The sequence below is a fragment of the Erithacus rubecula genome (genome assembly GCF_903797595.1).
Source record: "Erithacus rubecula genome assembly, chromosome: 1".
NCBI lineage: Eukaryota > Metazoa > Chordata > Aves > Passeriformes > Muscicapidae > Erithacus > Erithacus rubecula.
Window position 1 is genome coordinate 88,275,893 of NC_136658.1, and position 20,860 is coordinate 88,296,752.

Below are 20,860 nucleotides of genomic sequence, written 5' to 3' on the forward strand. Positions count from 1 at the left end.
AATAGTGTGCAGTAGACACATTCAATGTCAAGTCAAATAGAGACTCAGGTAAGACTATTGTAGGAATGAAGATTAACTTCTCTGAATAGTTTTATTTTAAATGTTTAGCTTTTACTACACCGACTTTTACATAAAGCACTGCAGCCTGTAGTTTAGAAGGCTGACAGAAGAGCAAACAAATGCAATTTTGGGTCCCATCATGTTTGACATGTACCTTTAAAATAATTGTTGTCAAATCATCATTAAGCTGGAACATAAATGCTGATAAGATATACCTCCATGTGCCTTTCAAGTTCTTTGAGTAACGTGGGGTATTTATCCAGACGCATAAAAGGTTTGCTGAGGCCCGTGGTCAGTACAAGGATCCCAGGACTGTTTGCACCTTTCATCTCCATGAATTCTCCTAGTTCCTCACTGTGTACACAAGATATTTAAGAAAATTATGATTAAATTATCAAAACAAATAAATTACATTGGATTCATGATTCAGTCTTTCACCTGTGATGAAGTATGCTAATATAACAGGAGGACAAATAAAAATTAATTCAAGTACAACTTAAGAGCTGTGACCAGTTTGTGCATTGAATAAAATACAGGAACATAGCCATGTGCAGACTTGGGGTCCAACTAGGGAAAAAACTACATATGATCATACCCACTGTTCTGGACAACCAGAGCTCAAAGACAGTTCCTAAATGTTGCACCATTCAAGCAACAGTTACAGAATAAAGCTGTATTTTATTACTCAGCTCTTTATTCTAGTAAAATTACATATGACCTTAGAGGTGGTTTACATAAGTAATACACAAACAGCAGTCAAATGTTTTATATAAAATGTAAAAATAGGTATTTTTATGTTGTCAGAAACTAAGGAGAAGAGAGAACATTTCAGAAGATTTTTCTCTCCCACACTTACATGTTTAATGACCTCACCTCACATCCAAGGTGTTAATGCAAAAAAAAGACCAACATCCATACAAATGGTAGAAATAATCACCATGCAGTCTATTCTCTAATGAGCTAGGGTTTCCTTAAGTGTGGACTTATACAACACACTTCTCACAGCAAAGCCACTAAGAAATCCATTTCCATATATCATGAATTGCTACTTCCCCTCTCCAGATATTTTTTGGTATTTGAGTAATTCAGAACTGGCCCAGCCCTTAAACTTTTATAGCACCTCAGTTAAAACACCAAATCTGAGTATTTCAGCTCCCTTTGCTATCAAGGAAACAAAACAGCTACATCTTCTGCTTATAATGCAGAGATTTTAGAAGACTATGGTGGAGGAGTTTTCAAGAGTTTAAATCACCAAGAACAAAATGAGCTCTCTCCATTTGGAATGGAAGACATGGCAGCATCTGGGCTGATTACCAGGCTTCATAAAATACAAGTTGCCAAAGAACACAGAATTCTAAAAGCAAAATTCTAAATAAAAGAAATACAGAAAGTAATTTATTAAAAATGTAGCATCTTACTGCGTTCAAAACACACACACACACACCTTCCCATTTCAGAGCAAGAGACACTGCTTATTAATGCCATTTGTCCAAATAGTTTAAGAGAACTGAACAAGAACACAAATATGGTGTTTAGTGGTGGATTTAGCAGTGCTGGGTTAACAGTTGGATTCTACCTTAAAAGTCTTTTTCAACCTAAATGATTTTACAGTTCTATGAACTATCACTTTCCCATATCAATATGTTCTACCCACCATCCCACCTGGATCATTCACCTCCCAGATACCAGTTTCCCCTACTTCACACAAAAGAAGGTACTTTTCCATACAGTTTACTCCGAGTTTGTCTTCAGATTAGTTAATTGGAATTAACTTACGCTAGCTTGCTTATGCATATCCAGCACAGTTTCTGAATTGTCAGGTCCAGCATTTTACATCACCTCTTTCAAGAGCTTTCTGTCCCCATACTAAGGAGGCCCAGGCTCCCCTCAGTGTATGTATTTGTGTCATTTCAGCTGCATTTAACTACAGAGTGGAGAAAGAGGGTGAGAGGATTTCTCAACATCTGCTGTGCATTTTAAAGATGCAAAGAAAAGGGCTGGGCACACTTGGGAAAGACCTTGCATTGCTCTTAAGCAGGATGTATCATCAACTCTAGGCTTTCTAAATCAGCTTGTGACACAAACAGGTTTTAGTTAAAACTAAAACACCTTGAAAAACTTGCTACAATATCTTGCATGAAGAGTTACAATACTACAACAGTCGAATCCGAGGACTTTTTGAGCTTAAATTTAATATTAAGTAAAGCTGACCGGTTCTGAACACTTAGAGGCTGAAGACCTACTTTGCCTAACACTTGCTTAATCACAGCCAGCCCTTGTTTAGCAAAAAAATCACACCACTTCAGAACTTGAAAGCTGACTGCAGTGGCACCCTGAACAAGATTAAAGATTCTGACTTGTAACTGCAAACTTGGGTTTATCAGTGTTTATGGTGTTATCAGCTACTTTGAGGACAAACAAGTATTCAGGTAATTCACGGAAACATCAGGATGCATGGCTATAGTATGAGGGCACCTCCTCTCCTCCTGACTCAGTTAAAAGGAAAGAAACTGTTTCCAGTAAGTAATAAAGGTATGACACCCAGTTTACACAGAAAGCTTTACCGAAGTTCACTCCCGTCTGTGGAAGGAAGTAAATGGTTTTAAATTTCAATTCCCTATGCATATGGCACTGATCACATGGCAAGTCCTTGCTTTTTTTGTTTTATCCATTTGTTGCACCTGTAATCACTTCCATCCATTTCAGCATCATAAATTAGCAGGTTACACACAGTACTTGATACTTCATCATACTTCATCTTATTAGTGTTAAAGACATTTCCTACAAGAACCAAGAGGAAGTAGCTGTTCAAACTCATTCTTTCCATTTTGTTTGCTTCAGTCAGACACAGCCCCTGCTGCCTCATTCTACCAACTCTGCCCTTTTACAGTATCTACTACTCTCCTCCATTTCAGGCAGCACAATCCATAAGTGTATTACACAGATTCTCTTTCATCCCTATGTAGCTGCATTTTCCACAGGATGTGCCAATCTCAAATACCACAGGCCACTCAATTTAACATTGTTCTGAACTGTCCTTATTTTTGCCCTTAAACTGCTAAGGGCCAAAAATCCATATTCCAATTACTTCAGCCATCTCCATACTGTTGGGTGCATACAAATACATTATACAAATAGTATTTGTCAAGCTATCCACCCAGACAATGTTTGCACTTCCCCATCCCCATTTTTTTAATTTTAATGCTTTTAGTGTAGGAGAAACTGGTTACCATTTCACCCATATTCACATTTCTAATTTTCATTATCATTGTTCCATTTCTCCAACATCAGCATTACGCAAGAGGTGTGTGAAGAAATGGGAAAATTCACTACAGCTTGAATTAAAATTGACTTCTTGGAAACCTGGTATTATCTTGTTTTCACTCTCTACTCTGCAATCCCTTTAAATAAACATACTCTGCGCTTATGCCATTCTCTGCTCTAGTGACACTTAGTGCTGATCATCACTTTTTTTACTTTATCACAATACAGAAATCTATAGACCAAGTTTAAACCTCAGCCCACTTGAAACCCTGAAAAACAGGCTTAGCAATGGCATCATCAGGAAGCCTTTAACAGGGAGCAGTGTTAATAGGTGCAATTAAAACTGAATGATGTAGTTTTCCTCCCAACATTCCCAGGAGGACAATGTTTTCTTTCATACAGTTTACACTTCCCTCTGACAAGTTTTGACATGCCTGCTTGCTCAAGCTCTAGTCTGAACACCAGCACACGCTCCTTTAATGCAATAATATCTAAAATTTTGTCTGAGCAGTTCCATCATGCAGACCACCTTAGCATTCTGGTCATGGCACCTGGCACCTCTGCAGCTTTGTGGACATAAAATATCCATCAAAATGTGGATGCTACTTTAGCTCAAAGTGAGTGTCACTCATCTAGTCAAAAAAGGTAAATAACAGTACAGGACATAATGTGAAAGGGTTTACTTTCAAAAACCTGTGAGCAAGTTAAAATACTGTTTGAACATGACAACAGCTCACAACTGTTTTTTAATTAATTGCAACATAAAAAAAGTCTGTGTCAGCTGCTTTGCCAAAGACAATGGCTCTTTCATGTCATAATTTCAATTGATGCCTGCAAGTACCACAGTCTCCTTGGCAGTATATGCTAAATGAAACTCCAGCCCACAGCTAAGAGTATGTTTTAATAAAAAGCTATCATTTAGCTGAACAGGAAAATCTTTTGAACAGTTAAATCATCAACTCAGTCACAACTGCCTAAGCAAGTAGCTTTTCAGAAAGAGGCAGATGAGACTTTAATTCACTACTTGCGTCACTTTACACAATAAAATGCAGAGAAGCATACATAAGTGCTGTGCTTCATTTAGTCTGAAACCTCAAGCTGAAGAGTTCTCCCCACTCCAGACTAGAGTTAGTTCACAGCTTGAGACATTTTAAAGGTCACCATGAAAAGTGTCTTTAAGCCCTAATAATATATTCAAATCTTTCTCAGTACAGCTGCCTCAAAAGCTGCTAATCACACTGAAAGAGGGAAGAAAACAAAGTTCAGATGTGCCTACAAGTAACAGAAGGAAGAGGAAAAAAAAAAGGCCATTGAACCTTGAGGAAAGCAGATCCAGGATCTAAAAATGCATACATTTAAAATCACAACTTACACTTCTGAAGGAGGTCTCTGTCTGTCATAGATGGAGCAGGAGCTGTCGCTGCTGAGGGGTCTGAGGACTGCACACAGGCACCGCATTCTGAGAACAGCTCAGCAACCCCTCAGCTGCAGCTTCTCATTTCCTAGGGCTAAACTTCCCAGGCAAGCTCCTTTCCCAGGGACTGTTGCTCAGCGTATGACATCAGCCTGCACACTTGCAGGCTCAGGGAATCCACCAAAGTGGGGAAGGCACAAAGAGTTTTCTGACTCAAGCTGATCTGTATTCATGCTCCAGTTACTCAGAGTAATTGTGATGTTCCAGCTCCACAAATTTTATCCAGACTGCTAGGTCTGTGATGCAAGTGTAGAATATGTTTGGGAAGTGTTATCTAAGCAAACAGAAGAATCTAGCAAAATTAATGTTTCAACAAGTGAAGATTTGTGAATACCTTCCATACTGCTGAGAACTGGCTTGATATTTGCCACTTTGCAAAATAAAAAAAGCAGGGGTGTGTCAGTAATTTTCAACTGCCTTTTCATCAAATTTAATTATCTTGGGGTAAGATTTCTCTTCTGTCTATTTTAAAATATACTGTTGTTTAAACAAAGCAAAAAAGTTTAACACCCCATTCCACCCCTCCTGATGCTGGTTACATTGGGTCTGTACTGTCCATATTTCCTCAAAAGAATTTTTTTGTCTACTGATCAGTGGGGCCTGTTGCATATGCTTCTTAAAATTATGTTATCCAACCTCCAGTAAATCCTTTACTCAAGTATCTTTCCTCTTCTCATTTTTGGACACAGTCCACAGGAAGTCCCAGTCCTAGCTTCTGCCTGCTCTTTTGGGTTTTTTTTTTTTGCTATTCTTTCTTGTTGAACTGAACTTTGTTGCTTGCGATCTTTCCCAGCTAGGTAACATTTCACATTCCTGGCACTCCTTATCCTGTTGCAATTACACATTTCTGTACTTTGTATCCAACTGGGATTTTAATTTGAAGGAAATTCACTCTTTCACGCCTTAGGTTGCTCATTCTGCTCCCTACTGGAAGGCAAGCATATGTTTATGATCAGAAGCACATACAGGAAAAGTTCTAGTTTGACTAAACTCCACACCCTCTAAGCAGTACTGGTCTCACCAGCAAGCAAAATCAACTCCTAAAATAACATCATATATTGGAACACCTACCTGTAGACCTGAACTGGGACCTTCAAGCAAAACTGTAAATAGTGGAACCAAACCTGATACAATGGAACCAAAAAGCTGGGACTGTTGCAGAGTAAAATAAATAAAATAGGGAAGGTGTACAATGACACTAGAATGAGAATAGACCATGCAAAACTCTGAGCTCTGGCAGAGTACCACCCAACCATACCCAGAAAACTCCACCTCTTCAGCTCCAGCCAGGAGCTTAAGACACAATTACAAGATACAATGACAGATCTGAGGAAAAATTACCTAATCCTTCAAAAACCTTGATTCATTAAGCAGAAGGAATTTAAACTCTGGAAAAAAAGTATGCAATAGCTCCAAAACAATTCCTGAGACAAAAAGGTACCTACCAAATTTGAAGACAATATAAAAATGGAGAAATTATGTTGTACACCAACTTTAACACCTGGATCAAACTTTTAAAGCCACAAATGGAACCAAGAAAAGAATCTGTTCCCAAACTTAACTGAAAGATTTTGTTGTCACTGATTATCAGAGGCAGATAGACCTTCAGAAACACACAGCTCTGGAATCTGAACTCATGTATGGGCTGTATTAGGCTTTATTTCCATTTCTTCATGTTCACACTTAGGTCTCCAGTGACTTGAACAGTCTTTTAATAGTCTGACTATTAATAATTTAACTTAATGAAATTAAAGATGTTTGTGGCTTTGAAGATTTACTTATTCTTTAAGTAATATAACTGACCCCCTATGGCCCAGAGTGTGTATTTACATAAACATGCACATACATGGACATACATGCACACACAAACCCTTATTCTGTATTAATTCAATAAAAGCCCCCATGTTGCTGCTGCATATGATCGAGAAACAAATGACAAAAGATAAAGTGGAAACAGATTTGCATTCATACTGGATGGCATTTAAAAGAAAGGAAAAAAAAAGACAGCCACATTACAATAGAATGCTCCTTTTAAATCTCCAACCCCATGCCTAGGACTGCTATTTAGAATCTATTTCACAAGAATGGTATTCAAAGAAAGCTTTTGTCTAGAAGTGCACAATAATTCTGAGCACATTAATACCATGTTTTACCTATATGTACATACAGAGCCTTTACAAGGTGTCAACACCATTTCAACAGGTCTTACAACACTGCTTGAGGAGCACCCTTGATAGCTCAGAAAATGACATGTAAAACTCCCACGTGCAATGCTCCACCAAACCAGACAACTGCTTGCAATTTCAATGTAAGTGATCCAATCACTCTGAAGAAAGATTAGGGTTAATGCTTCAGCCAATTTCCTTAAAGCTTTTTTTAGCCAGTGACAATAAAAAATATATAATAAAAATAGTATATTTCATAAATTTTTTTAAAATTACCATTTAGAGCAATTATCTTGTTCCCAAAAAAACTAGCAGCCTAATAAACTAAGAAGAATATACTAATTTTGTGATAGAAGAATTTCATATTTGCTAGGTTTTTTTCCATAAAAAGGCTTTCAGAGGTACAGTTATTGCAAATGTGTTCAGTTTATGAATTGCACAGAGTTCATGACAAGAAATAACCTTCTGTATACAATAAGAATTTATGTCCCAAATCAAACTGCTCCAGAGAATTCCCTTCTCTAAAATGCTACTGAATAACACAGATGCTACAAACATGACATTAAAGTCCAAGTATTCCACGTACATTTATTTCTTCACCCTATTTTTGCTAGTATTAAAATACATGGGTTTGGACCCTCTTCTAAAATTGTACTAACAAAACAGCCCATTAATATTGCCTTTTCTTAAAAACCTTAAACCTTGGTATTTTACCCAGTATAAACTGCACCGTAATTGTTTCACCAATACTACAATCATGGCTATCCTCAAACTTCACAGCAATTTTAAAATTAAGATTTATAGGGGATTTTTTACACACTAAAATAATTTCAGCTAAACAGACAAAGAGACAGTTCTGAGTATTTTACATTTCTTCATGCCTCCAATCAGTCTGTTATTTCTCTTTCCCTCTTGCTTTGAAACAATGTAATTAAAAGTTTTCTGGCATTCTGAGAGGAGATTCAGAACTGCTTAAAGCCACTGTCTGATTTCTTCATGACAGCTGTCTCAAGCAGAATATTTAGTCAGGCCACTTGCTACCTACAGTAATGTCAAACAACAAATATAAAGTATTAGAATAATAAAACTGGGGTAATTAGAAAGAATAGGATGCAATTCTGTTGACCCATGCCTAGTAACACAATAGCATTAAAACAGAAAACTGTCTATCTCATACAAACTTCCACAACCAAATTACTTAACTCCTCTATGACACTTATATTGTCTCCAACAAGATTTAATGTCAAGCTGTCTTTAGAGACCTGATGCTGAATTTTTCTTAGGACATCTTACACAAAAAGATACATGAAAGAGAAGACATGCTTCTCTTCTCAATTTGCAGAACAAAGAGCTTTCCTCCCTCACATTTCTATCACCATTTCTCTGAGTTCTGAGATATCACAGATATCCCCAAATCTCAAGAAATGTAGATAATCACTTTACTCTTACATGCCATCTTCCATCTATAGGTAACATCTCAGACTTCTGGGAAAGAGCATAAAAAGACTCAAAGAAAATAATTCCAAGCCCAAGAGCATTAAAAACCATATACAGAAAATGATACAAAGAAGAGGGTCACTTCAAAGAAAGCAAACACGCAGGGATTTCAGAGGGGTTTAAAAACATTTTTGTCTTGCTGAATTTTAATGACAAAAACTTACCTTCTTTCTGCCTATACTGTAATGTGAATTTGCAGCTTGATTTTTCCAGCTGGGGTTGAAATATAGTCAAATTTATTATAACATAAGTGAAAGTTCAGAGTATTCGGTAGCTAAAAGGTTTTTTGTCTTCACAACACTATGAGTAAAGCTCACAAATATGCCACAACATTGCTGTTAAAACAAAATTTGAGTTCCTTAAAGAAACGAAGACTACAGGGGAAAAAAAAAATCTATTGTGATCCCCTTTGTTTTCTAAGTGTTAAGAGTACAGAATATCTTTACTTTAGTCCAACAGAACAAGACAAAAAGGAAAGGGGTGTGTGAAGCAAAAAGAACATATATCCTGCTAGAATTTGTGCTATAGCTAACCTCCAAGAAGTCCTGGTTCTGTCCTGCACCACAAGCAAGCAAAAATAACAGCTAAAATTTACAGCTAACCCCAAACTAACAGCTGCTTCAGCACGAGGGTCATTAGAATACAACCATATAGCAAAAGCTTGTGAACAATTTTAATCAAATTCTGGCCTCAGTACTTTTCCCCCAAGATGATACAGGGCATCTTTGCAGATTTAAGCTCTGTCCAAAAGTTGAAGAACCTACATGATGCTAAGTAAGCACCCTACTTCTTACAGAGAATAGTAATTTTGTAAAACTCACACTTCTCTCATTTCACTCAAACGGGTATAATACATTTTGAAGTTATGTATACACTGGTATTTACAGGGCTAAGTCATATCAGTCTTGCCATAATTTCACAAACTTGTTTTAATCTCAATATTTTTAAAACAAAGACAACAGTCAGTAAAGTTTGATTTACATATTCAGAGTCCAGCATGTGTTCTTCCAATGAGAAAGATTATCTCAAGTAGTTGATAATACACTGCCAAAAGTGACAAGCTGTCCTGATCATATGAAACAGCTTTGTTTTACGGCGCATTTTGTCTTTTTTTTAAAAAGTGCAATTTCTTTTCCTCGAACAAGTTCTATTACACCAAACATATCAAAAGAAATGTCACAGCTTTACAACTGAAGTGTATGTTACATCCATTTTTGTATCAGATTCAAAAGACCACAAAGTTAACATACCTGTGTTCTGTAAGAACATTAACTGCTGATGGGTGGTTGGCACAATAAGTAAGGTATAAGCTTTTCATTTGTGGCATCAAATTTAGAAAACATCCTCCAACCCTCTGCTGAGCTTCAGGCAACCTAAAAACAGAGTAATAAAAATGAAAATACTGTAATACCAACCAGACAGAGAAATAAAGTCCAGAAAATAAGTGTATTTTTTATTGTGTACTGGGTTTGGCTGGGGCAGAGTTAATTTTCTTCACAGTGTCTGGAAGGGGACCATGCTTTGATTTGTGCAGTAACATAAGGGCAACAGAAGGGACAAAACTCATCTCTACAGAGCAGCTCCCACTTGAAGGGCTAAGCCTCTTCAGCAGAAGGCTGTGTGGCCAATCATATAACCCACACTGAAGCTAACCAGAAGATGGGCCACCAGCTTTCATCAGTCCTAGATTTCAAACTTATTCCTGACACTTGTTTAAACCACTGTACAACATGTGCAAGATGACATATTTCAATTTCTCGGTGCACCTGCTCTGCTTCATAAAGGCTGCATTGCCTAACATAAATATGCTGAATTGTTGCTACCTTGCAAGACATGACAGTGGATTTACTGTTATTATTATTAACCTTTTTAGCTACTCCTAAAACCAGTGCTTCACTCTTCACATCAGCTGTAAAGCTAAATGAGCCCTGAGTACTCGCAGCACATATTGTTAGCACAGTCCAAGAGCTTCATTCTAAGATTACTTCCAACATTTCTTCCTGAGAGAATTTTTTTTTCCTGGAAATAAATTTTAAGTCAGTATTTTCTATAGTTGTCCCAGACACATACATAAAGTTCCTAAACATCAATATTCAGCATATCCCCTTCAGAAAAAAAGTAAGAGATGCTCCAGTGAACTTCACTAGGAAAGAAACTGTTCAGCTTTCCAGAAAAACCACTCCTGCAAGCAGGGGATGTTCCCATTCTCAAACACAGTCATCGTGTCCCAGTCCTTAGATTTGCTCATAGCAGTCAAAATTCAAAGTTCATCCCGAGAAATTCTCCCCCAAATTCCGAAACCGTAAGTCTGTCTCCTATTAAGCTGTTCAGTCTCCTTTGCATGGGAAGACTACCAAAAATGAAGTAAAAATTGACTGCAGGGGTGTTCCAAATGCTAGTCAGATAAAACACACTCCCTGATTTGAGAGCAGTGTTCATTACAGACACCCAGAAAATGACAGCTGAATCCCCAGCTAGCACATCACACCAGACACATTCAGGTCACAGAATCAACACTCCTTATATCAAAGGCTAGGGCTCACATTTCAAGCTTGCATCTTTTATTTTTAGAAAGTTTAAATTCTGAAGTCTATAGTGGCTGCTTTTGCAGGTGTTTAAGGGAAAACCAAGGGCATTCCCCAGCATACTGAGGGAATATTACTCTTACAGCCTTGCCAAGCAGCATTTCCTGCCTAGCAGCTGGCCCCCTTTCATAAATCTAGCATGAGCTAATAATACGTTCTTCAAGTAATAGATGCAGCCAAAGTCTCAAACTCTGAAGACATACTCAAGGCATATAACAAGGCATATAAATACCAAAAGGCTCCAATAAACAGTTGCTGAAAATGGTTAAATTCCTGTTTCATACTGCAGTGATGGGGGTGGAGGGTGAATTATGGCTGCTTGCACCAAGCAGACATCTGTGTCTTCTCAGTCTGCTCTTCTTTGAGCAGAATCAAAGACTGACATTATTCTCTTTCACATGTTGCACATGCATTGCCACTTTATACTGCACATTCTTTGTTGAATTAAGATATTTAATTTAAGATATTTAATTTAAGATTTTGTAAGGGGTGGTAAATCATTCCCTTTGACTTTTCTAATCCATGCATTTTAGTTGCAAGTGCTCTACCATTTTCAGCAGATAAACTATCTCCTTTACCTGCTGAAAAAGCCAACAATTTAATGCTTATCACCACATCATATAAACCTTCTAGTAATTAATATGCTCCATAAAGATCATAGCTATTTTACAATTTATTCTGAAGTTATCATCCCAATATTATTCCAAGATTTGGCACTTGAATTAAAAAGGAATCGTATATAAATATTTACACATGTATTTAAGTTGCACCAACTTCAGATTAAAAAAAAACAAACCAGATACATGTTTTAATTCTATTTGCAAATGTAAAAGAACCATAACAAAGCCTCTGCTGTTGTACATGTGCTAGAGGAATCACCATGTGACTACATCTAAACTACATAACATTGTCTGCATGTTGAAGCTGCATCCAACAGCTATCAGTTCTGTTTTGCCAGACTTACAATGAGCACCAAGCGCATGGTAATGTGAAGAAAGAAATGAAAAGTAAGTGCAATTGAACTCCAAAGGGTGCAGTTTTTGAAGAAATTGAACGTTATCCACAGTTAACAGGGTTACTGAAAAAAGGGACCATTTTGCAATTTTCTGAGCTACTGTTTGCACAAATTGAGGCTCTACTCAACTTATTCACAATCCTCCAGCCTAATTTTCACCCTCTTTACTACCACACCTTTCACTAATTGTCTAATTGTCTTAGTGTCCTTAGATATCCTGAAACAAACATGCATAGTAACTGATGTTTGACAGCTGAGTTCAAATTCCCTTAATATCAATAGCTTTATTTCTGTTGATACTCATGATAAGCAAAAGTAAAAGATGATGCTGGGATTTAACACACTTAATTTGTATCTGCACTTCCAAACCAAACCTGAAATACAAATGAGTTTTGGATTAGATTTAAATAGTCTCTCCCTCACACTCTGACCTCTCCCCTCTGTTTTGGTTGCTTGGGGTTTTAAAATTCCATTTCACTTCAGGATCATCCCCAAACACTTAGAGAACAAGACAATAGTTACTGTGGCTGCAAGAGCAGGGACATGAGGGAAAGAGAAGACAAACCCCAACTATGGCTGCTACAGGGCAAGGAGGTAAAAAGACTTCCATTTGCTACAGAGGAGATCATATCTAGCAGTCCATGTAGGCTGGTGTCACCAGCCAGCCTGAGTGTCATGTGTCCCTCCTTACTGAGAATATAGCCATGGACTGACAGCTTCTACCTCCAGGTGAATGGAAGAAACTTTTCTGGAGCAGGAAATCAAATCAGGTTCACTCTTCTGCTACAAAAATACCCATAGAACTTCCAATAGAAATCATTTAGATCAGGACAGAGATCGCCTGATGGAGCTGACTTTGTTCAGAGAGACTCTTCTGCTGTGTGAACTACTGCAGAAGTAATCTTTGGCACAGGATCACAGACCTGGAATGAGACCTAGAGCACTGGATCATTTTTTGTCTTCAAGAGACCAGAGCACTCTTGCTGTGTTTCACTGTCAGAAATCTGCTCTTTCACAACTTAAAATTCCAACAGCATCTCTCTGCCTTTTCTGTTACAGTCCTTTTCCATCCATGAACCAACGGCACTGGAAGCTGATCAGCCAAAAAAAAGCACCTTTGAAGCCTATCAGCTAGAAGATTCTCACTCAATACTAGTTATTTATTAATGCTATTTATTTATTCCACACACTGCTTTTGTTTGGTAAATTAAGAAGAGAAGTTACAAAGGTGGAAATAACCTCAACTTGGACAAGTACAAAGAAGACAAACCTTCAACAATGAAGCAGAAGACATTCAAGGCTGTAGGCAGGGTGGGAGCATGGTACACAGCTAAACCCAAACCATATCCAAATAACCATTTGCCCCAAAACACACAAAGAACCCACTACAGCATTATATGTTCTGAAAAACAAACACAAAAAGTTTAACACCACAGGATTAAATAAGCCTAAGTGGTGCAGGCAGAAAGGAGGAAAGCATAGGAAAGTTTCTGCCACTGAAGTACATGCCAGGATTTGTTAAAGAGAAAACTCGAATGACAAACTGTCTCCAGGTGGGTGTGGAATTGGAAAAACATTTAACTCTCATGCCCAAGAAAAGGAATTTGTCAAGCAAGGTAGGCTGGCAGCATTACAATTGGCAAGATGACAGAATTTGGTCATTCTGATATGTCAAGTTAAAATCAAACAACACACCAGATGTTGCAATATGAAGTACCTCAATGACGGGAACTATGAGCTCTCTGCCAAAAATAAAAGAAAAAAAAAAAAGCAAGCAGAGCAAGCATTCTTCTACATTATGGGGATCATGGATTAGTGGATTAGATTCCAAACAGGAGGATGCTGTATGCACAAGTTAATGTGCTATGATGAAAATTCAACTGAAAATACAACTTGGCCTGATGACCATATTTATGAAATAAAAATAAGACAATGTTTGCAATAACTCTTCAGTAATTCTAGGGCATCACTTTCTCTGCCCACCTACTAGTGTCCAGTATGTTCCTAGTTTATTATACAGCAACATTTCACTCAGCAGAAAGAAGAAATAAAGGACATTAGGAAAAGGTGCTTTAAAACAGTTTAAGACAAGCAGAGTTATCAATGAAGCTTGAAGCTCCATTATCATATCACATTAACCTACACTGCAGGTTAAAATGAAGTTTGTATTAATATTTGTTTAAAGGTATATACTCTTTTCCTCAATTTCAAGACCACCTTAAAAAAAAAAAACTTTCAAAAGATGACAGGGAAATTAAATTCTTTTCATGGAACAGACTAACTTCTGATATAAAGAAACAAAATCACAGTTAACAAGCAAATGAGACAGCAAAGAGTAGTGACAAGAAACAAAAGGAAACGTGAGTATGTCAAAAAATGGACACTTCCAGATATTTAGACATCATCTGATCAAGTCAAACTTGTCAGAATGACTATCCTTCTTTCTCACAGCATGAGGCAGACCATTTCTAGAAGGTTTCTGTTCCACTGCTACATTGCCATCTGAACTGCACACCATCCTGCCTTCCCTCTCTCTGGTCTAAGCTATCCAGAGGCAGGAGAGAGGGACAGAGGTGGGTGGTGGGAGCGTGTGGGGTCCATAAATCAGCAACAGCACCAGGCATATGTTACTGCCCAGTGCAGATGCAGCTTATACTTTGTCATTACAAGGCTGCTTCTTCACACAGAGCAGCTCAGGGGAGAGGAGGGAGAGATCAAAACAAGACATACTGAGGACATCAAAAACTGTTACCAAAAGAAGTATTTTCTCCTCCAACCAAGATATTAATTTGTTCTCACAGCAAACTGAAACTTGTTAAGTCCTTAGTAGCAATTCAAATTACTAACTGGGCAGAAACCAAGAAAATTTGGATTAGTAAATTGCCTTAGCTCACCATGTGGTCAGACAAAACTAGGATATAGGCAAGGAAAATGACACAGCTGCAGTTAGGAATGTAAATTACACTCAGTGGAGTTTCAGAAAATTCTTAGGAAAATCCAAAGGCAATATGATCACCTTTATTACACACCCAAGTGCTGAGGTAACAATCTGAAAAACAGAGTTACCACTTCAGCCTAAATTAAGGAAGGAGGACTAGTGTCCTCATGCTCTTTTCTGTGCTCTATGCTTCCTGTATGGTGCAGGACAAACATTTGAGGGCCTTTATTTAATTCAGATTGCTCTTTCTGCCTATCCTGCAGACCTCTCCCTGCACACTTTTATGACCACTTTTGTTCAGGCAAGAAGAATACCAAGTACAAGCATTCTCACACAGTGTCTTGTTCAGGCAAGAAGAATACCAAGTACAAGCATTCTCACACAGTGTCCTTCATCCAAGTCACTTACCTCCTTCTTCATTGTTCCACCAGCACATAAGGATCTTTCTTTCTTTCTCTTACTTGGAAGGAAATACTTAAAATTCATGGCCCCAAAACTGCCACTTTCCTACTGGTATGCATTTGCATTAGGAAAATTCAAAATTTCTTTTAAACTATATCAAAACTTCTACCTTTGCAATTGCATCCTAGGGCAATACGTATCTGTACAATCAATATATTCTCCAAATATCTATCACTGCATTGCTCTCTCAACAACTCTTGAAGCAAAAGGGAAAAAAATCTATGCCAAACAAAATATGCAACAAGTAAAGTAACAGAAGATATTTGCATATTAGCATTTCCTCTATCCAGTATGCATGGTACTTACTTGGTGCATTCTTCTAAAGACTGTACAAGCATTTGCTGGAAAGAACTTATTTCTTCCAGGTTTCCCATTAAGTATGAAGTATTTGTCAAGGTTAACCTGGAGCCAAAGCAAATAAAACATGTTTAGGTTTGCAGCTATTGATTGATTGTGCATTAATGCTACTGCATTAAAAGAAAATGCTTTCTGGTTCTTAGATCAAGGACCAGACTGTTTCAGTCAGCAAGCAAAATGAATAAAAGCAATCCCTTCCTCAGATAACAGTTCACAGAGGTAAATTCACACTGACATCAACATTTTGACCACATTTACCCCCCCCAATACATGAGAGATCCCAAGTTGAATTTGAAACACAGGATAAACTCACATACTTTTCACTGGCTTGCAATGGTCGCAGGTAGTTTGAAAGCATTGTTTGTAGCTCCTTAGCATATTCATTTTCTGTTTCTAATATATTTTGTAGCACCTACAATAAATGACAATTGCTAAGTGATACTTTTAAAGATACATCAATACTAGTTTTAAAGCATACTAAGATTTATCTAGCATGAGAAAACTTAATGAGAGTTCCTACTTAAAAAATGCAAGTATCAGCAAGAAAACACTGAATACTATATATCTATGAAATTTAGAGGGGGGAAAAAATCACTACACACAAGATGAGCTGTCCTTTAGCCACATACAAAAAAATTGGTAAACTAACAGGATTATCACTACACATTTTGCTGCAAAATTTGAGTTACACAGAGCTTTCTTCCAAAGCCAGGGGCAATTTTTTCCCTTATGTACTTCTGAACAGATCATCATAGGATGGTAAAGCACAATAGAAGCTGCAAGAGAAATAGTGTCATTTTCTCAGTTACAACATATTACAACTAATGTTGCTAGTGGAGTGTTCAGATGCACTAAATAATGTTCTAGAACACCTGAACATTAACAGATTTACAAAGATCAAGTAATTTCCAACTTCACATACCAATACAATTAGCACCATTACATTATTTTTAAATAGTGCTTCCTAACCTTACACTCTGAGTACACCACCATAAGAAAACTACAATAGACTGATGCAAAACCAGGTAGCACACACTTAGGTTTTGGCTGAATATAAATCAAACAACTAGAATAACCCCAAGTATATACAGGAAAACATTTTAGTGGGCCATTTCTTGAGAGCCTGCTTTAGGATATCCTCCAATATAATCATATCAGATTCTACTGTGCTTTTAGAAAGCAATTTATTTTTTGCCTCCAAAAAGTTATTTAGCAAGAGAATCAGAACTAAATGCAGTTTCATGAACAGAGCTGAACTTTGAAAACTTAGTGCTATTCACTGGTCATAAGGCACACCACAAACCTCATTTTGTTACATGTCATATTTATCAAGCCTACAGTAATATCTCATTTCAGCATTTATAGGAATGACTGTAATTGAGTGCATTATTCACTGTTGTAGTCAATACTCCTTCTGAGGAAATAAAAAAAGCCATTCATTCCTAAATGCAAACCTGATGAAATAACTTTAAATAGTTCAGTATGTCAATGAAGAATTCACTGTTCCTTTCATTGGTGTCATTGATTCTGCTTATTCCTTGAATGCTTCTATTCATTTGGGGAGAGAGAGAGAAACCATTTTTGAGTCCATTCTTTTGTTGCAAGTCTGAATCCTGAAGATTAAAATGTCTCCATTCTCTACTAAACACTGTGACAGAAGAATGTCACAGGGAAAGTTATGGCTATGAACTGGGAAATTACAGCATAAAGTACAATATGGGCACACAAATTTTAAAAAAGCTAAGGGGTTTTTTTACTATTTAGACCAGGGAAATAAAATATCTCTGCCAATCACAGCACTAACTAATCCCATATTCTCTTTTATATATACAAAACAAAGAAAGCAAATAGTTCAAATGGTAATATCAAAACACTTTGAACCTCCATGAGGTTCAAAACTAAGTGGAAAACCAATCTTTTTCAATATGGTTTTTCAAACAAAAATCTCCTGCCCAAAGTCATTACACTGGCAGGGAAAAATTAGTAGGGAACAGTAGACCAAAAGCCAGGGACAGAAACACAGTATCTTGATGAAGAACCAAACATTATTAAAAGACACTTAAAGATAAAAATCAACAAATTTGCTACACATCTTGAAAGACTGCACCACTATCCCATTTTCTCAAAGGATATTTCCATTCTGTGCTATAAACAGCTGTTGGAAAAGCCTGAAATAAAACTAGTTTTGTGTTGGACACACTTCATTATTTTCCTTGTGCTGGTTTGGATTTTTCTTTGGGGAATTTTTTTGCCATATGGAGAAGGTAGGATTAGAGGAAAAAAAGTAACTGCAGGGGGAGGTAATAACAAGAAAGCTTAAAAACTAGAATTAGTAACCTGGCAATTAGTTGAAAAAGGAAAATTAATGCTACTGTAAATGAAAATATGCTACAAAACCTGTGCAGAGTACCAGATGCACTTACACACCTTTTTATTCTAGTAGTTCACATGTTACACAATATTTGAGATATACAGTTTCAACAGTCCCTGGAATACATTAAATCCATTACCCTTTCTTTTTTAACAAGTACAGTTTTCACTGCATACAACATTTTTTTTTTACTTTGAACATAATTTTTAAAGAATAATCTTGCTTACATAGCTCTAAAACACAATTTCTATGATATCTTGCATTCTTCCAGCTTGACTTACCTACCTCACTGAGAAGCTATGAGGATTAAACTCTTGGACTGTGCTTTGAAGTGACAAGTAGTCATTACTGCAACTCAGTATTTTGGCACCAGAAATCCCTTACATTCCTCATATCCACATCTCGTCCGCATGATCTAATAATCACCTTTCTTCCCTTTCCTGCTTTCTGAGCATTCTGGCTGCTGCAAGAGCCCATGAGACCTTCAAGACCTTGTTTCCACAACTCCACCACAACATTTGCACAGCTCCGAGCGAGCAGCAGAAGAGCAGCGTTGAAGCTGCACAGCCTTTGCAGCCCTAACAGAGCTGAATGGCAGGCACACACAGCTGAGCTCACACAGCACCGGCTCTCTCAATCACATGGCACACAGATCTCAAGCACAGTTAACAATTCTGCCACACAAAACCTCAGCCTTCTCATCAAGGCTATAACTAACACCCAAAAATGGATTTGAAATTGCCTACATAAAGGTGATCACCTTCCAAATTGGTGGGAGAAATTCAGAGATACACTGATCCTGTAGCACATTCACATTTTATTATACTAGTATGGCACTTAACCAAAATATCATATAGTTGAGCAAAATTGTGATCAGTATTTCATTTTCCTAGATCATGAGAATTTGCACAATGAACTCCTTAAAAGAGGCCCTTGAGAGGGGCAATGTAAAGCACTGCACAAGTAAACCATATCTTGAGGGTCCTCAAAAGCTTCTATGGACTTCTATAGACAACTTGATCCAACTTTAAAAGAGTGGCCACAAAAGAAGTGTTTATTTGCTACTACTTCTCAAACACTTAAAAAGAAACAAGGTCACCCAAATAAAACTTTGGAGAAAATTGCCCATTTCTTCACCTGCATTTAGAATAGCTACCTAATATCAAAGTAACTGTAAATTGAGAGAACCTGATTTAATTCTAGATACAAAGTTATAAACCCTCAAGGGATCTGAAGTAAAAATAAAACTCAGAGTAACGCCTGCTTTGTCTTCAGGGAATAACTTGCAACAATACACCCACTTCTTCAGTAATAGAATACTAAATTACTCCTACATGAAAAATGCTTCATCACAAGTCTGGTTCATATTACACACTACTATAGACTTGGACCATTTTATGGAGGACAAAACCTCAGCATTCTCTACTAACCTGAATTTCTGAGCCAGGCCAAACGTACATACATAACAAATGTCTGTCCTCTCAGCAACACATAGTGCAAGGAGCAACTAATTAGCATGCTGAGACTAGAAGGTATGTGATTGGTCTCACAAACTCCAGACAGAGCTGTGAATCCACAGAAATACAGAATATGTTTACAAGGGGGCAAAGAGCACAGGAAGATGAAAGCAGGCTCCTTTTTACATTAAGTACTTTTCCCTTAGCTTATCCCATCCCTCCTCCCAGAAAGGAAGCCCCTCCTATCACTTTCTGAGCTGCCCTTTGATTCTGTCCTCAGTCTAATAAATGTACCCTCAGGTGCTGCCTGCACAAAACCTTCCCTAGGGTAAACAGCAATAAATAACTGTGAGGACACCAGAGTCTCAGCACATCCCCATGTGGGGACAGCCACAACCCCAAAGTAGTAGATAGACCCAGAGTACCAGTACTTTAAACCCAAGCTTGGTGGCCAAGAAAGCCCTAAACATAGATTTCAACATTTACTCCTTCACTTGAGCTACATCCTTTCAGCTACCAGGCACCAGAAGTTTTTTTGGAGCTCTTTTTCCTCAACTTTATTATCACTACAGACTGATAACATATAGCACAGGGAAGTCCCATGTCTGCAGCTTAGGTGTTAAGAGAGAACAGAAATTCAACTCAGAAGTTCACTTCAGTGAATGGGTTTGCTGTTTGTCTTATCTACATGTAAAACATGCAAAAATCATACCTATCTAATAATAATTGAAAATGTTTAATAGATACATTGTCAACAGAAGCACAAAACATATTTCAAGAAAATCTAATGTCAACATGTGTAATTTAGGTTTCAGACACAGCAGTACAGTCTTACTTCTCTGAAACAATGGGCACAGCCTCTCATTTTCTAAACCAGAAAAAGAAAAATGGTGAGTTTAAAAAAAAAAAAAAAAAAAAAAGTAGGGGTATTTGCCACACTGTGGAAAAATGTGAAAACAAGGCAATCATCCAACTCATTGCAGACAGATTTAAGAACACCAGTCTGGGCTCAGTGCTGTCATTTACAACATACCAGTATATTATTACTAACTGGTGATTTTCATCCCCTACAATGTCATCATTGTTATTAAGTATTAGCAGCATATTAAGCATTATTAAGTATTAGTTATTAAGTAACTAGCAGTCAAAAAAAGTTGCCATCTCATAACATCAGGTTAATTGTACCAAGAAAGTTGCACCTGAGCAAAACAAAAA

General features: G+C 37.3%; 1 protein-coding gene across 6 annotated transcripts in view; it reads right to left on the reverse strand.

The window, feature by feature from the left end:
* Window positions 1–20,860, reverse strand: part of ARHGEF7 (Rho guanine nucleotide exchange factor 7) — a 112,879-nt gene that overhangs the window by 32,054 nt on the left and 59,965 nt on the right. For all 6 annotated transcript variants that reach the window (XM_079323558.1, XM_079323554.1, XM_079323553.1 and 3 more), the window contains 4 exons: window positions 16,135–16,229; window positions 15,767–15,862; window positions 9,711–9,833; window positions 276–414 (listed from right to left, as the gene is read on the reverse strand). In XM_079323558.1, the coding sequence (XP_079179684.1) occupies window positions 276–414; window positions 9,711–9,833; window positions 15,767–15,862; window positions 16,135–16,229 (453 nt within the window). The remainder of the gene's footprint in view (window positions 1–275; window positions 415–9,710; window positions 9,834–15,766; window positions 15,863–16,134; window positions 16,230–20,860) is intronic.